Source organism: Lolium perenne, chromosome 4 (genome assembly GCF_019359855.2).
Source record: "Lolium perenne isolate Kyuss_39 chromosome 4, Kyuss_2.0, whole genome shotgun sequence".
In the NCBI taxonomy this organism is placed as follows: Eukaryota; Viridiplantae; Streptophyta; class Magnoliopsida; order Poales; family Poaceae; genus Lolium; species Lolium perenne.
The window spans coordinates 46,428,179-46,443,633 of record NC_067247.2 but is presented as its reverse complement, the minus strand read 5'-3'; the positions used below and the strand labels follow the sequence as shown (position 1 = coordinate 46,443,633).

The 15,455-nt window shown below is 52.6% G+C and overlaps 1 protein-coding gene across 1 annotated transcript; it reads right to left on the bottom strand.

Moving 5' to 3' along the window:
* Positions 1-495: 495 nt before the first annotated feature.
* Positions 496-14,156, bottom strand: LOC139838921 (uncharacterized). The gene is made up of 2 exons (XM_071828939.1): positions 12,702-14,156; positions 496-546 (listed from the first exon to the last, which is right to left on the bottom strand). Exons 1-2 carry the CDS (start codon positions 14,154-14,156, stop codon positions 496-498), a joined length of 1,506 nt encoding a protein of 501 aa, XP_071685040.1.
* Positions 14,157-15,455: the final 1,299 nt, after the last annotated feature.

Here is a 15,455-nt window from a genome sequence, read left to right as displayed (position 1 = left end):
AAACATTAGAAAATGCTAAGTGTCATAACGAAAATGAACTCACCTTACAACTGACTCTATCGGGCCAGGGACAAGGAGCCACTTCTCATCCTCCGTAGCAGGTTCCTTACTCTCATCGGGAACCTGCGCTTCCCCACGAATCCGCAACTTCTTCGGAGCCATCTCCGTCGAAGCCTCCTCGTCCCTAGACTCCTCCTCCTCCTCCCTAGTGTCCTCCTCCTCCTCCCTAGTGTCCTCCTCCTCGTCCGCCGATCGTGGAAGCCACCGAGCCGTGCATGCAGGGAATGTCGCCTAGAAGGAGCCGTGCATTCCCCCTCGTCCTCCGGCTCGTCCTCCCCTCGTCCTCCAGCTCTCGTCCTCCCCTCGTCCTCCAGCTCGTCCCTCCCCCTCGTCCTCCCCGTCCTCCGTCTGCGTCTTCGTAACGCCGGGTGGGAATAATGGGTCTTGCACTCCGTCCGGAAGCACTCCGGCCACAGCTTCCGCCGATGCATCCGATCAAGCAAGGAGCTCGATGATGCCTTCCGTCCGCTCATATTGGGCAATTACCTGCATAAGAAAAAAGAGAAAATAATTAATAAGCATGTTGAAAATTAATAAGCATAATGACAAATATAGGTACTAAGCATAATGAAAAATGTAGGTATTAAGCATAATGACAAATGTATGTATTAAGCATAATGATAATGTAGGTACTAAGCATAATGACAAATGTATGTATTAAGCATAATGATAATGTAGGTACTAAGCATAAAAGACCCTCACCATTCATCACCACTCTCATCTCTAGGCATTGGGTTCTCAGCCTCACTATCAAAATCAGTATCATATGAGTATTCATGGTCGGCATTGGGTTCCGGTTGAGTCTCGACAATGTTGTCTTTGCTCGCATGGCGCTTGGTGAGCATAGCTATGTCCTTCAGGTCCACCACGGTCTCACCACGCATTTGTACATCGTTGTGGAGATCCCGAAGACCTATGTCTATTTGAAGAGCCCCGAACTGCTCTTCCTCTTGATAGAAAATTCCCTCATATGTTACCGGGTCAATGTTGTTGTAATCGTCCTCGGAGGGGATGGGTAGCTTACCATGTGGCGATACGGAACACGACTTCCCAGCCCATGAGTTCCTCATTCGACATGGGTAGGACAAATAATAAACTTGCTTGGTTTGGTGAGCCACAACATAGACGTCGGATCCGCTGTAGGTGGTTGTAGGCCTAACTTCAACTAAACCAATGGAAGGGGTGCTTCTCATTCCACCGTGTGGGTCAAACCAGTGGCATTTGAACACAAAGAGCTTGAGTTCTATGTTTGCGTTGTTGAACGTCAACTCGTATACCTTTTGTAACCTTCCATAGTAATCAAGATCATCGGCTCATGGGTGTAGACCCCAGATTTATTGTTTTTGCATTAGGCCGGTTCTTCTGGTGAAACTCCGTATGGAAGCGATACCCATTTACATCATACTTCTCATGCGTATGGACTCTACGGTTAAAACCCTGGGAAACGCATCTCAACTCATCTGTCATCTCAACGTTGGGATCAGCTCCCTACAAGTTCAGTTCAGATTATTTTGTGCATTAGTTACGTGTAATAAGACAAGTCACGGATTGCAAAGTAAGAGGAACATTTGAGAAATTACTTTTTCATGGAACCAGTTCACGAAGCTTTTATTTAAGGGCGGGCACCCTCTTTCAGAAGAGTGTACCACTGCGTGGGAGTGGGACCATTTCTTCCTGACCACATTTCATCATGGAATTGGCTGAAAGGAGAAAATACGTATTAGACCAAAACCAAGTTACTGGTTGCAAAGTATTTGGTTCATCATTTTACCTCATGAAATCGACCACTTCCTCCATGTTCATAAGCACGTAAAGCATTATGCAATCCTTCTCTTACGCGAAATGTTCTCCACTTTTGAGGCACCGGCCTTGCCACCGGGATATTTGAAGAGCAAGAGCTTTGGGTCACGGTTGGGCTCATCGGAATTGTACCGAGCGACCGGGTTATGCTTAGTGGGCACATCATTGGCATAGTACATTGTCGTGGCGTCTGCCATCTCATGGAGGAGAGTTGCCTCAGCTATGCATGCTTCAATCTTATTTTTGTTTCCACATTTGTACCGAATATATTTGAACTCCCTCTCAATACAAAACTGCCAACGATACTGCACCGGTCCCCCCAAGAGTGCCTCGTTGGCGAGATGCACGATGAGATGTAACATCGGAGTGAAGAAGCCTGGGGGGAATATCATCTCTAACTTGCATAGCATGTCCGGCACTTGCTGCTGCAGCTTCTCAATCACCTCGGTACATATCTGCTTAGCACAGACCGTGCGGAAAAAATGGCTCACCTCCGCAAGCACTCGCCAGACATGATCGGGGAGATACCCTCGAAGCATCACCGGCATCAGCCGCTCAATCCATATATGATAGTCGTGACTCTTGAGCCCGTTTATTTTTCCTGTAGCAAGATTGACTCCCTTACTCATATTCGAACAATAACCATCAGGGAACATCACGTCATATTTGAGCCACGTAAATGCCTCCTTCTTGTCGGCGCTATCAAGACAGTACTTGGCATGCGGCTTTAACCAACCTTTTCGATTGCCCTCAGGAGGCTGCATGTGTAGAGCCACCCTGTCACATATCTCCTCAATATCGACTCTAGCTGAAACATTATCCCTTGACTTGCCTGGTATGTTGCAGCAGGTGTTAAGGAATGCCTCCCCACAATTCTTTTCGGTGTGCATCATATCGATATTATGGGGAAGTTCAAGGTCCTTGTAATACTCGAGCTCTGTTATGCCTGCTATGTGAGTCCAGTTGTGCGTTTTACCATATCCCTCAAATTGGTGGCCGGGTTCCTTACTAGGCTGGAGAGCACGTAGCTCAGCATCAACAGTTGCACCATTGAACTTTGGTATTTCTTTATGTTCAAGCACAACTACGCCTTTCGTGAAGTTTTTCTTGTCAGATCTGAACCGATGCCCTGGACTGAGGAACTTGCGGTGTTTGTCAAAGGCAACATATTTGTGTCCAGCTTTTAGGTGCCTGAATTCTAGTTCGTGCCTGCACACTGGGCATGGAAACTTACCAGCTGTACTATGCCCACAGAATAGGGCGTACCCGGGTAGGTCATGCATCGAATAGTGGAACCAAACTTTCATGATGAAGTTTCTCTTTGATGCTCGGTCGTATGTCAATGTACCGTGATGCCACGAGTGGTGCAAATCATCCACAAGTGGTTGCATTAAGACACTCAATTTCTTCCCTGGATATTCGGGCCCTGGAAGGATCATCGACAAGAATATGTTCTTCCTTTGCATTACGACTCCAGGAGGGAGATTGAGCGGAATAACAAACACGGGCCAGCAGCTGTACGCGGCAGTCGACATACCATATGGGTTGAATCCATCGGTTGCTATCGCAATTCTAACATTCCGAGCCTCACTTGCCTCATTTGGGTGCTTTTGATCGAAGCGCTTCCATGATTGACCATCAGATGGATGTACCATGGGTACCCGTTTCTTCTCGTCTTGCAATCTTATCCCGGTCTTATGCCATGTCATCTGCTTGGCAGTCTCCTCGAACATGTAAAGCCGCTGGATTCTTTTGATGAATGGGAGATAACGAAGAATCTTTATGGCTACCTTTGTCTGCCTCTTCTGACCATTGCCTACATCTACCTCATGATACCTAGAGTGACCACACTTGGCACAGTACTTGTCATCCGCATAGTCTTTCCAAAACAAAAGGCAAAGTTTTGGACAGACATCATATGTTACATAATCCATTTTCAATGCTTTCAAGATTTTCTTCGTTTCGTACATGGTCTTGGGCAAGCAATGACCTTCAGGCAACATGTTACCTACTGTGCTCAGAGTCTTTTCAAAGGATGCTCGAGTACTCTCAAACATGCACTTGTCGGCTAGCAACTGCGTGATGCCATCAAGTTGAGACATTTTTGCACCCGGGTATAGAGGCCTCCTAGCTGAGGCCATCATATCAATGAAGGCCCTCGCGGTTGGCTCAAGTTCCTCCTCTGGAAGTTCCTCCGGTTGTGGCGGTCCCTCCGGTTCAGGCGGTTCCTCCGGTTCAGACTGTTCGTCCCATGGTAACTACGGCATGTCAGCATCCCGAAGATCATCTAGCAAGTTTAAGATGCCATCGTTCTCATTGCCATCGATCCGCTGCCGCATCACCTCACCTCTATCACGTTCGTGCCGAGAAAAGTCGACCGGCGGGTCGTAGTCACGCATATACCCATTCCACCAAAGGTGTTTAGTCATCTCTAGAATATCCTTAGGATGACGCCTCCTGCAGACATTGCAAGGGCAACGGGGACGAACAATCCCCTTCGAACCACGAGCTAACTCCTTCACTAACAAATCGGTCTTCCATTTCCATTCATCTGTCACTTGAGTCGAACTAACACGGCCACTGTACATCCACTCATTATCAGCCATCCTGCTTTATTGCGTGACAAACAACAAATAGTAGCATGAAATTGAATGCATCATATTTTTATTTTTCTACCGGCGAAAACGCGTGCATCAACCTACATCTCTACTAGGTGGGCTCCTAGCAGCCGGGACCACGTAGTTGGGTACGTTCTCCACGTTCTGCTCGGGTGGGGGGCAGAATTTCGCAGCACCTCCCCGCTGCTCTCCCGATACACGTCTCGGCAAAAAGCGAGAGGATGTGCATCCGGAGAACAACGGGGAGGCGCTGACGAAATCCTGTCTCGCACCCGGCAGCGTATGGAAAACGTGCCCAACTACGGGTCCGGCGACTGTCCCGTAAATGCCACAAGCGTTACGGTTCAAAATATGCTGACCACTAATGCATATTTATCCGCGTAACGCTTGCGGACGGGAATTGACACCTAGGTTACGCGACTTGACGGATAAATTAAATCTAATGACATAAAAAATGCGAAGGGGGAGTCGGCAATTCAGCTCACCCTCGGCTGTAGAGGAAGTAGTCGAACAACCGGCGATGTCGACGGCCGTAGAGATGCGCCGCAAGATCCGGGGTCGTCACGCGGGGTGCTCACTACGGTACCTAGTTAAAATAATAAAAATTTGTCAATGCAAATTTCAATTTCCATTTCTATTCCTTCATTTTCATTTCAATTTACATTACAATTTCAATTTCAATTTCCAAATTCTTTACTTCATTTCAATTTCAATTTCAATTTGCAAATTCTATTTCAATTTGAAAATTTACAATTAGAATTCTATTTTCAATTTCAATTTCAATTTCAATTTCAATTCAATTTCAATTTCAATTTGCAAATTGTTTACTTCATTTCAATTTTAATTTGCAAATTTACATTACATTACAATTACAATTACCTACCTAATTGCAAAAACTAAAAAGCGGAAAAAAAGAAACTTACCGGGGGCAGGGGGCAGGGCTGCGGGGACGGCGCGGTGGATGGCTGCGGCGGGGACGGCAGAAAGGCGGGCGGCGGCCGGGAGGACGGCGGCGGCGCGGCAGGGCGGCGGGTCGGGAGGACGGCGGCGGCGCGGGGCAGGGCGTGGGCGCGGGTCGGAGAGGGCGTGGGCGCAGCGGGCGTGGCGGCGGCAGGGCGGCGGCGGGGCGGGGCAGGGCGTGGGCGGCGGCCGGGAGGACGGCGGCGGCGCGGGGCAGGGCGGCGGGCCGGGAGGACGGCGGCGGCGCGGGGCAGGGCGTGGGCGCGGCCGGAGGGCGTGGCGTGCGGCGGCAGGGCGGCGGCAGTGGCGGCGCGGCGGCAGGGGCGTGCGCGCGGCGGCAGGGCGGCGGGAGGACGGCGGCGCGGGGGCAGGGCGGCGGCGCGCGCGCGTGGGGAGGCGTGGGCGCGGGGGAAGGGCGTGTTTGGGGATGAGGCGGGCGGCCCGCGTCGACCCCACTTAAGTGGGGTTCGTGCGTGCCGACGGCCAGCTTGTACGACGGTCACCGTCGGCACACCTTTTTTTTTTTTTTTTTTTTTTTTTTTAGAAACGTTTTCTATTTGTATTATAGATGTGTGTATGCATCCATATATGTATATACATGTTTTTTATCAAAACTTCAAGCCAAGAATACCAAGGTTTAGGATTTACGGCTACACCGCACATGTTCTTCTCCTCGGTGCTCATCCATGCTCATTTATCGCCCGCTAAAATATATAGCCTAGTCCTTTCTAACCGTTTGAATTATTAGCTAGTGCATTAATTCAATATAATATAAGAGTCGGGAGGTCTCAAGTTCAACCCCGACTAACACACTTTCTAATGTAAAAATGGTTGCGGACTCCTATCTATGCATGTTTGTTGTCTTCTAGTTAGACCTCCTTTGTCCATCCTCAAAGTGTGTCGACGGTTAGGTCATAGGTACATGTGCATGCCATGTGGACACACACAAATTTTGGGGCCATTCCCTAGGTCCGATGCTCGATTTCTGACGAAACCCTAGTTACGTTGACCGCGCCGTCTACCCCTTTGATCGCATCCCATCGGGGTCCCCGGTGGGCGTATGCCTACGTTTGAGCTTGGTTAGGTCATAGGTACATGTGGAAACAAGTACCATCCCCTATGATCCCAAGGTTCTCTCCGGTTCACCTCCGAGGGAGTTCCCCCCTATACATGCAGAATCTGCCTAAGTGTAGGAACCCCATCTCCGAGAAGCCGGGCACACCCGGAGGGGGTAGCATTGGATATAGAACCATCTCAAATCACTTTTGTGCATGCCATGTGGACACACACAACTTTTGGGGCCATTCCCTAGGTCCGATGCTCGATTTCTCGATTTAAACCCTAGTTACGTTGACCGCGTCGTCTACCCCTTTGATCCGCATCCCATCGGGGTCCCCGGTGGGCGTATGCCTACGTTTGAGCTTGGTTAGGTCATAGGTACATGTGGAAACAAGTACCATCCCCTATGATCCCAAGGTTCTCTCCGGTTCACCTCCGAGGGAGTTCCCCCTATACATGCGAGACCGCCTAAGTGTAGGAACCCCATCTCCGAGAAGCCGGGCACACCGGAGGGGTAGCATTGGATATAGAACCATCTCAAATCACTTTTGTGCATGCCATGTGGACACACACAACTTTTGGGGCCATTCCCTAGGTCCGATGCTCGATTTACGACGAAACCCTAGTTACGTTGACCGCGTCGTCTACCCCTTTGATCGCATCCCATCGGGGTCCCCGGTGGGCGTATGCCTACGTTTGAGCTTGGTTAGGTCATAGGTACATGTGGAAACAAGTACCATCCCCTATGATCCCAAGGTTCTCTCCGGTTCACCTCCGAGGAGTTCCCCCTATTCATGCAGAATCGGCATTAGTGTAGGAACCCCATCTCCGAGAAGCCGGGCACACCCGGAGGGGGTAGCATTGGATATAGAACCATCTCAAATCACTTTTGTGCATGCCATGTGGACACACACAACTTTTGGGGCCATTCCCTAGGTCCGATGCTCGATTTCGACGAAACCCTAGTTCCGTTGACCGCGTCGTCTACCCCTTTGATCGCATCCCATCGGGGTTCCCCGGTGGGCGTATGCCTGCGTTTGAGCTTGGTTAGGTCATAGGTACATGTGGAAACAAGTACCATCCCCTATGATCCCAAGGTTCTCTCCGGTTCACCTCCGAGGGAGTTCCCCCTATACACGCAGAATCCGCCTAAGTGTAGGAACCCCATGTCCGAGAAGCCGGGCACACCCGGAGGGGTAGCATTGGATATAGAACCATCTCAAATCACTTTTGTGCATGCCATGTGGACACACACAACTTTTGGGGCCATTCCCTAGGTCCGATGCTCGATTTCCGACGAAACCCTAGTTCTCCGTTGGACCGCGCTAGTCTACCCCTTTGATCTGCGTCCCATCGGGGTTCCCCGGTGGGCGTATGCCTGCGTTTGAGCTTGGTTAGGTCATAGGTACATGTGGAAACAAGTACCATACCCTATGATCCCAAGGTTCTCTCCGGTTCACCTCCGAGGGAGTTCCCCCTATACACGCAGACCCGCCTAAGTGTAGGAACCCCATGTCCGAGAAGCCGGGCACACCCGGAGGGGTAGCATTGGATATAGAACCATCTCAAATCACTTTTGTGCATGCCATGTGGACACACACAACTTTTGGGGCCATTCCCTAGGTGCGATGCTCGATTTCGACGAAACCCTAGTTACGTTGGACCGCGCCGTCTACCCCTTTGATCGCGTCCCATCGGGGTTCCCCGGTGGGCGTATGCCTGCGTTTGAGCTTGGTTAGGTCATAGGTACATGTGGAAACAAGTACCATCCCCTATGATCCCAAGGTTCTCTCCGGTTCACCTCCGAGGGAGTTCCCCCTATACACGCAGACCGCCTAAGTGTAGGAACCCCATGTCCGAGAAGCCGGGCACACCCGGAGGGGTAGCATTGGATATAGAACCATCTCAAATCACTTTTGTGCATGCCATGTGGACACACACAACTTTTGGGGCCATTCCCTAGGTGCGATGCTCGATTTCTGACGAAACCCTAGTTCTGTTGACCGCGCCGTCTACCCCTTTGACTGCGTCCCATCGGGGTTCCCCCCGGTGGGCGTATGCCTGCGTTTGAGCTTGGTTAGGTCATAGGTACAAGTGGAAACAAGTACCATACCCTATGATCCCAAGGTTCTCTCCGGTTCACCTCAGGGAGTTCCCCCTATACACGCAGAATCTGCCTAAGTGTAGGAACCCCATGTCCGAGAAGCCGGGCACACCCGGAGGGGGTAGCATTGGATATAGAACCATCTCAAATCACTTTTGTGCATGCCATGTGGACACACACAACTTTTGGGGCCATTCCCTAGGTGCGATGCTCGATTTCTGACGAAACCCTAGTTACGTTGACCGCGCCGTCTACCCCTTTGATCGCGTCCCATCGGGGTTCCCAGGTGGGCGTATGCCTGCGTTTGAGCTTGGTTAGGTCATAGGTACATGTGGAAACAAGTACCATCCCCTATGATCCCAAGGTTCTCTCCGGTTCACCTCCGAGGGAGTTCCCCCCTATACACGCAGAATCTGCCTAAGTGTAGGAACCCCATGTCCGAGAAGCCGGGCACACCCGGAGGGTGGAGCATTGGATATAGAACCATCTCAAATCACTTTTGTGCATGCCATGTGGACACACACAACTTTTGGGGCCATTCCCTACGTGCGATGCTCGATTTCTGACGAAACCCTAGTTCTGTTGACCGCGCCGTCTACCCCTTTGACTGCGTCCCATCGGGGTTCCCCCGGTGGGCGTATGCCTGCGTTTGAGCTTGGTTAGGTCATAGGTACATGTGGAAACAAGTACCATCCCCTATGATCCCAAGGTTCTCTCCGGTTCACCTCCGAGGGAGTTCCCCCCTATACACGCAGACCGCCTAAGTGTAGGAACCCCATGTCCGAGAAGCGGGCACACCCGGAGGTAGCATTGGATATAGAACCATCTCAAATCACTTTTGTGCATGCCATGTGGACACACACAACTTTTGGGGCCATTCCCTAGGTCCGATGCTCGATTTACGACGAAACCCTAGTTCTCGTTGGACCGCGCCGTCTACCCCTTTGACTGCGTCCCATCGGGGTTCCCCCGGTGGCCGTATGCCTGCGTTTGAGCTTGGTTAGGTCATAGGTACATGTGGAAACAAGTACCATCCCCTATGATCCCAAGGTTCTCTCCGGTTCACCTCCGAGGGAGTTCCCCCCTATACACGCAGAATCTGCCTAAGTGTAGGAACCCCATGTCCGAGAAGCCGGGCACACCCGGAGGGGGTAGCATTGGATATAGAACCATCTCAAATCACTTTTGTGCATGCCATGTGGACACACACAACTTTTGGGGCCATTCCCTAGGTGCGATGCTCGATTTCTGACGAAACCCTAGTTCTGTTGACCGCGCCGTCTACCCCTTTGACTGCGTCCCATCGGGGTTCCCCCGGTGGGCGTATGCCTGCGTTTGAGCTTGGTTAGGTCATAGGTACATGTGGAAACAAGTACCATCCCCTATGATCCCAAGGTTCTCTCCGGTTCACCTCCGAGGGAGTTCCCCCTATACACGCGAATCCGCCTAAGTGTAGGAACCCCATGTCCGAGAAGCCGGGCACAACCGGAGGGGGTAGCATTGGATATAGAACCATCTCAAATCACTTTTGTGCATTCCATGTGGACACACACAACTTTTGGGGCCATTCCCTAGATCCGATGCTCGATTTCCAACGAAACCCTAGTTACGGTGACCGCGCCGTCTACCCCTTTGATCGCGTCCCATCGGGGTTCCCCGGTGGCGTATGCCTGCGTTTGAGCTTGGTTAGGTCATAGGTACATGTGGAAACAAGTACCATCCCCTATGATCCCAAGGTTCTCTCCGGTTCACCTCCGAGGAGTTCCCCCTATACATGCAGAATCTCTCCTGCCCTTTTTTTCCCGCCCACCCTTTTCCCGCTGCTTCTCTCCCGCCCTTTTTTCCCACCCACCCTTTCCCGCTCCTTCTCTCCCGCCCTTTTTCCCGCCCACCCTTTCCCGCTGCTTCTCTCCCGCCCTTTTTTCCCCCCCACCCATTACCGCCCAATGTCTCCCCCCCATTTTTACCCCCCGTTCAGCCCCACGTCGGCCGAAATATAGCCAAGGCCTCTCCACAAACAGCACCCGCAACAATTATCCCATCATCACTTCTCTCATCCAATAGAACCACAAAATCCTTCCGAGCTGAGCTGCCGCTGAGATGGCTCCTCGTCGCCGTAGCAACACGGGCTTCATCGGCGTCGCTGCGGCCTGCGGGACATTTCGCGGCTGAAATCACCGCCGGTGGTACGCGTGTGTGGCTCGGCACCTTCTACACGAAGGAGGCTGCTGCCCGCGCATACGACGTTGCGGCTTGGAGGTTTGGCCGGCCGCGCCACGAAATGAACTTCCCGGAGGTCAGGTCTCGACGGAAGCTCGTAGTCTCTCTGCGAGCCACTACTTCGCTCACAGGGTGAAGCGCGGCGGTACAGGGCTGGCCAGCGGCGGATTGATACCACCGAGGCGGACGAGCAGTTCATGGCACAGTGGCGCAGAGACCATCCCGGAGACGTCGAGGCAACGCGCGCATTCTGGAAGGAGAAGCGGACGTACAGGGAGAGAGAGGAGGGCGGGAAAGCGGCAGAGGAAGGCCGAGGTTGAAGCAGAGTACGCCAAAGGAGAGGCGTCGACATGGGGGAGAATGATGAACGGTGGTTGTGGAACCTCACAACCACCGCTTCGCAGGACACCCCGGCGAGGATGAAGATTTCGACTTCTCTGATTAATATGTGTGTGTCGAGTCCGTGTGTCTAGCGGGTCATGTGTCGACCCAGTGTTCTTTAAATGCTTTGGTTTGTGTGTGGGTCTAGTTCTTTAAGTGTTTTGGTTCATGTGTGTGGGTGTAGTTTCTTTAAGTGTTTTGCTTCCTCTGTGTGGGTGTAGTTCTTTAACTGTTTCAGTTCGTGTGTGGGTCTAGTTACGTAAGCGCTTTGGTATGTGTGTGAGTCTAGTTATTTCAGTATGTTGTAGCGTGTGTGGGTCTTAAGTATTTTGTATCGTGTGTGGGCCATACACCCCCTCCGAGGTTCGATTTCTGGCGAAGGGGTTCTATACCGGCCTTATACATATATATAGGTTTCCCGCAAAGGGGTTCGCCAAAATAGCAAGAGAAATAAATAAACAAAAAAATGATTGGGATTAATAATTATCTCTTTGGTGCCAAAAAATGGAAAAACAAAAAAATGTGCACAATTTGCTGTGCCGACGGCCTTTTTGTGCCGTGGGTGACCGTCGGCACAGAAAGGCGGGACCAGTTTTCAGTCCTGTGCCGACGGCCGTTACAGGCCGTGGGCTACCGTCGGCACACTATAGACGGCGCCGTGACAGCCTAACGGCTGGGCCCGCCTGTCTGCTCGTCTGCCGACGGCCGTGGCTGTGCCGACGGTGACCTTCGGGCTCCAAGTTTCTGTGCCGACGGTCCGGGTTGCGCCGACGGTGACCGTCGGTGTAGACAGCTGTGTGCCGACGGTGAACGTACGCCGACGGTCAGCTCCGTCGCCGGTCGACGAGGGCCTCTGTGCCGACGGCCCCGACATTTGGCCGTCGGCACATGGGCTGGCCGTCGGCACATGGAGTTTCTCCCGTAGTGCCTGCCGGCCTGCTAGCCTCGCTAGGAGTGGTCCGAACTGAGCTCCCGTGAAGCTCCACTGCTGAGCCTCCTGGCGCACTGCTGCCTAGATTGTCTGCCCAAGCGCGCGAGCTGCTGCTCGCTCTGGGGCTCCCACGCGGAGAGACACCTCCAGGTGTAGCGCCTGGAACTTCACCGCTGGATTCGCTCGGCTCATCTCCAGGTCGAGCGCGAGACACTAGCGAGCGTGCTGCTGCACCAACGCTTGTGTCTGCCCAAACTTGATCATCTGCATGCCTACAATCACTGTGTCCAACAGTGAAAATCTCTTCCGGTTCCGTGGAGTTCCAAATCCATGATAAGTCTTCCTCGAAGACTACGTCACACGCGACAATCACCTTGTTGGTCGAGGGATTGCTCAAACGGTACGCTTTCGAGCCTTCTTCATAGCCAGTCATGATCATTGGAGTACTCCGATCCGCTAAGCTTCTTTTATGGCCGGACACCGTCTTGACATGCGCCACACACCCGAAAGTGCGAAGATGATCAACCGAGGGCTTTCGTCCATACCATGCTTCGTACGGAGTCCCAACCATACTCCTAGTTGGCGCCCTGTTCAGCAAGTAGACAGCCGTGTTGACTGCCTCACCCCAGAACTTTCCTGGCAAGCCTTTGCTCTCCATCATGCTCCGTGCCATGGCCACCACTTTATGCTTCAATTCACCACCCCGATCTATGCGTAGGGACTTCTTCGCCCTCGCCTTGACCTCTCCAGCTTCCTTGATCTTCTCGAGTGCTTGTATAGCTTGATCCTTACTTTTCAGCAACCCAATCCACATGTATTGGCTGTGATCATCCACCACAAGCATGAAGTACTCATTACCGGACGGGGTTGCGGGTGAAATTGGACCGCATATATCGCCATGAACGAGCTCCAAAGCTTCACTTGCCTCATCCGTGGTTTCACGTGGATACGGGGCACTCCGTTGCTTCTCGACGACACCTTCGTCGCATAGCTTTTCCACGTGATCCACACACGGTAGACCGTGATCCATCACAATCTCCGTAGCCGGTGATGGAGGAGGTAGCTCCTCCTCGTCCTTCTGCTCGCATACTTCGAGCATCAGCATCATCGGTCCATCATCTCCTTCCTGGGCGATGAGAGCCCTTTCCTTCGGCTTTGGTGTTTTCCGGCAATCAACCTTGAAGTGACCGAGCTCGCCGCAGTTATGACATCTTACTTTCTTTATGTCAAACTTCCTCCTCGGCGGAGCGTCGTCCTCGTCTTCCCCTGCGATGTACTTTTTCGCTGGGCGAGAAGCTTCCTTATCACTTCTGCTCGATTCCTTACCGCCCTTCTCTTTGGCGACCTCTTTGGCGACCACCGCCTGCCACTGGGTACGGGTAAGCATAACATGCTCTTCCGGTACCACATCACCATAGGTGATCTTCATCCGCTCATCATGAGCCTTGAACCGTCCAACTAGATCATCCATCGTGAGAGTCTTGAGATCAACGCACTGCTCGATTGCCGAAACAACGGACAAGTAACGCGGCGCCGCCGCGCGAAGGAAACGCCTTACGATCGAGATCTCCTCGAGCTTCTCGTCCAGCGCGCGAATCCCATTGACCAATGTAGCGACCCTCGAAGCGAAGGCGTCCACAGTCTCATCTTCTCCCATCTCCAGATTCTCGTACTTCTTCTGCAAGGTTTGTAGGGCCGCCTCGCGGACGCGCTCGTGACCAAGATTTAGCGTCTTGATCGTCTCCCACGCCTCCTTTGCAGATTTCTTCGAGATCAGGTGCTGCTTCACGTCCATCGGCATCACCGAGCAGATGGCCGTGAGTGCCTGTCGGTCCTTGCGGTACTTCGACGCGCCCTTCTTGAACTCGTCGCCGCCGGGATCGACAGCCTCCCAGATTTCGTTGGACTCGAGCGCCCACTCCATCGTGGTCGCCCACACCGTGTAGTTGTCGCGGATGTACTGCGGATAATGCGTCGACACCGGCGCCGCAACGCCGGAATACTCGCCCATCTCCTTCGTCATGACCTCCCGTTACTAGGAGATCCTCCACGAGGCTCTGATACCAATTGTTGGCCCAGATCCGGCAGTACTCTCGCCGATCTGATACCAAACACAACCCCTGTACGTCGAGTACTTTCCGACGTAGACGACGAAGCGATTCCCGGCGAGACGTAACACAGATACACCAGTATAGCCGCCCGACGCGCACGTTCAGCTTTTTTAAACATAAGGCCCACGGCCCGGCTTTATATATAAAGCCCTCACGGCAAAGTCAAACGATACAATGACAAGTCTGAGACCGATCCCACCAACATCCACACTGTTACACGACCGGACACACGCCACTAAGGCACACCATACAAGGAAAAGCAAAGATCACTGGGACACCTGGAATGTCGCCGGCGTCCTCGTCCTCGCATGTAGCCGCCTAAGCTCCCCCAGCGCCTCGTCCAGTAGGCCCCGGTCCCGCTGTCTGACCAGCACCCTCCAGCTCTGCATGTGTAAAGACATCAAGAACAGAGCATCAGCCGAATGAGCAATGACCTTCCCCTCTAGAGCTAGCTTGTTGCGTGTATTCCAAAGCGTCCAACCTAGCGCCGCAAAGGCATACCAAGCTAACCTACGTAAGGGTCCCGACAGGCCTTGCACTAAGGCGATGAAATCTCCGACCCCTGTCGGATTCCAATTGCATGAGAGGAGTTCCCTAACTCCTGCCCATAAGAACTTCGCGAGGTGGCAATTGAAGAAGATATGGTCGCAATCCTCCAAGACTCCACACATCGCACAACTCCCGTCAGAGGGACCATGCCTCTTGGCCACCTGTTCCGCGGACGGAAGCCTCCCCCTAATGAGTTGCCAGAGGAACACTCTAATCTTCGGGGGAACCCTAGTAGCCCAGACCTCCTTGAAGAATGTAACCGTCGCCCCTTGCGACAAGCGGAGGTAGAGAGAGTGGGAGGAGAAAATCCCGGAAGGCTCCAGGGCCCAAGAGACCTGGTCCTCCCCCATGGAGTACGGATGAAGATCAAAAATCCTGCAAAGATTTCCCCATTCCACCATCTCTGCCGTGCCGAAGGTACGCCGAAACCTGATGTGCCACCCTCCATCCGCCCTGACCGCGGCCACCGTGGCGAAGTGGTTATCGCAACAGGCGAATAGGCGAGGGAAAGACAGGTGTAAGGGGGCCCTCCCCGTCCACCAGTCTAACCAAAAATACGTCCGCCTCCCATCGCGAACGAGGTGCTTAGCCCCGAGCTTGAAGTACCATTTGAGCTTCTGTAATGTATTCCAGAACTGGGACCCTTTAGTTGGGACCAGGGG

What these genes read in the sequence shown, in the direction of transcription:
- LOC139838921 (XM_071828939.1), bottom strand. Translation starts at nt 14,156, where the DNA reads ATGACGAAGGAGATGGGCGAGTATTCCGGCGTTGCGGCGCCGGTGTCG. An exon ending in GGGCGCCAACTAGGAGTATG is followed by an intron (nt 547 to 12,701) that starts GTTGGGACTCCG and finishes TTTCTTATGCAG; the next exon opens with GTAATTGCCCAATATGAGCG.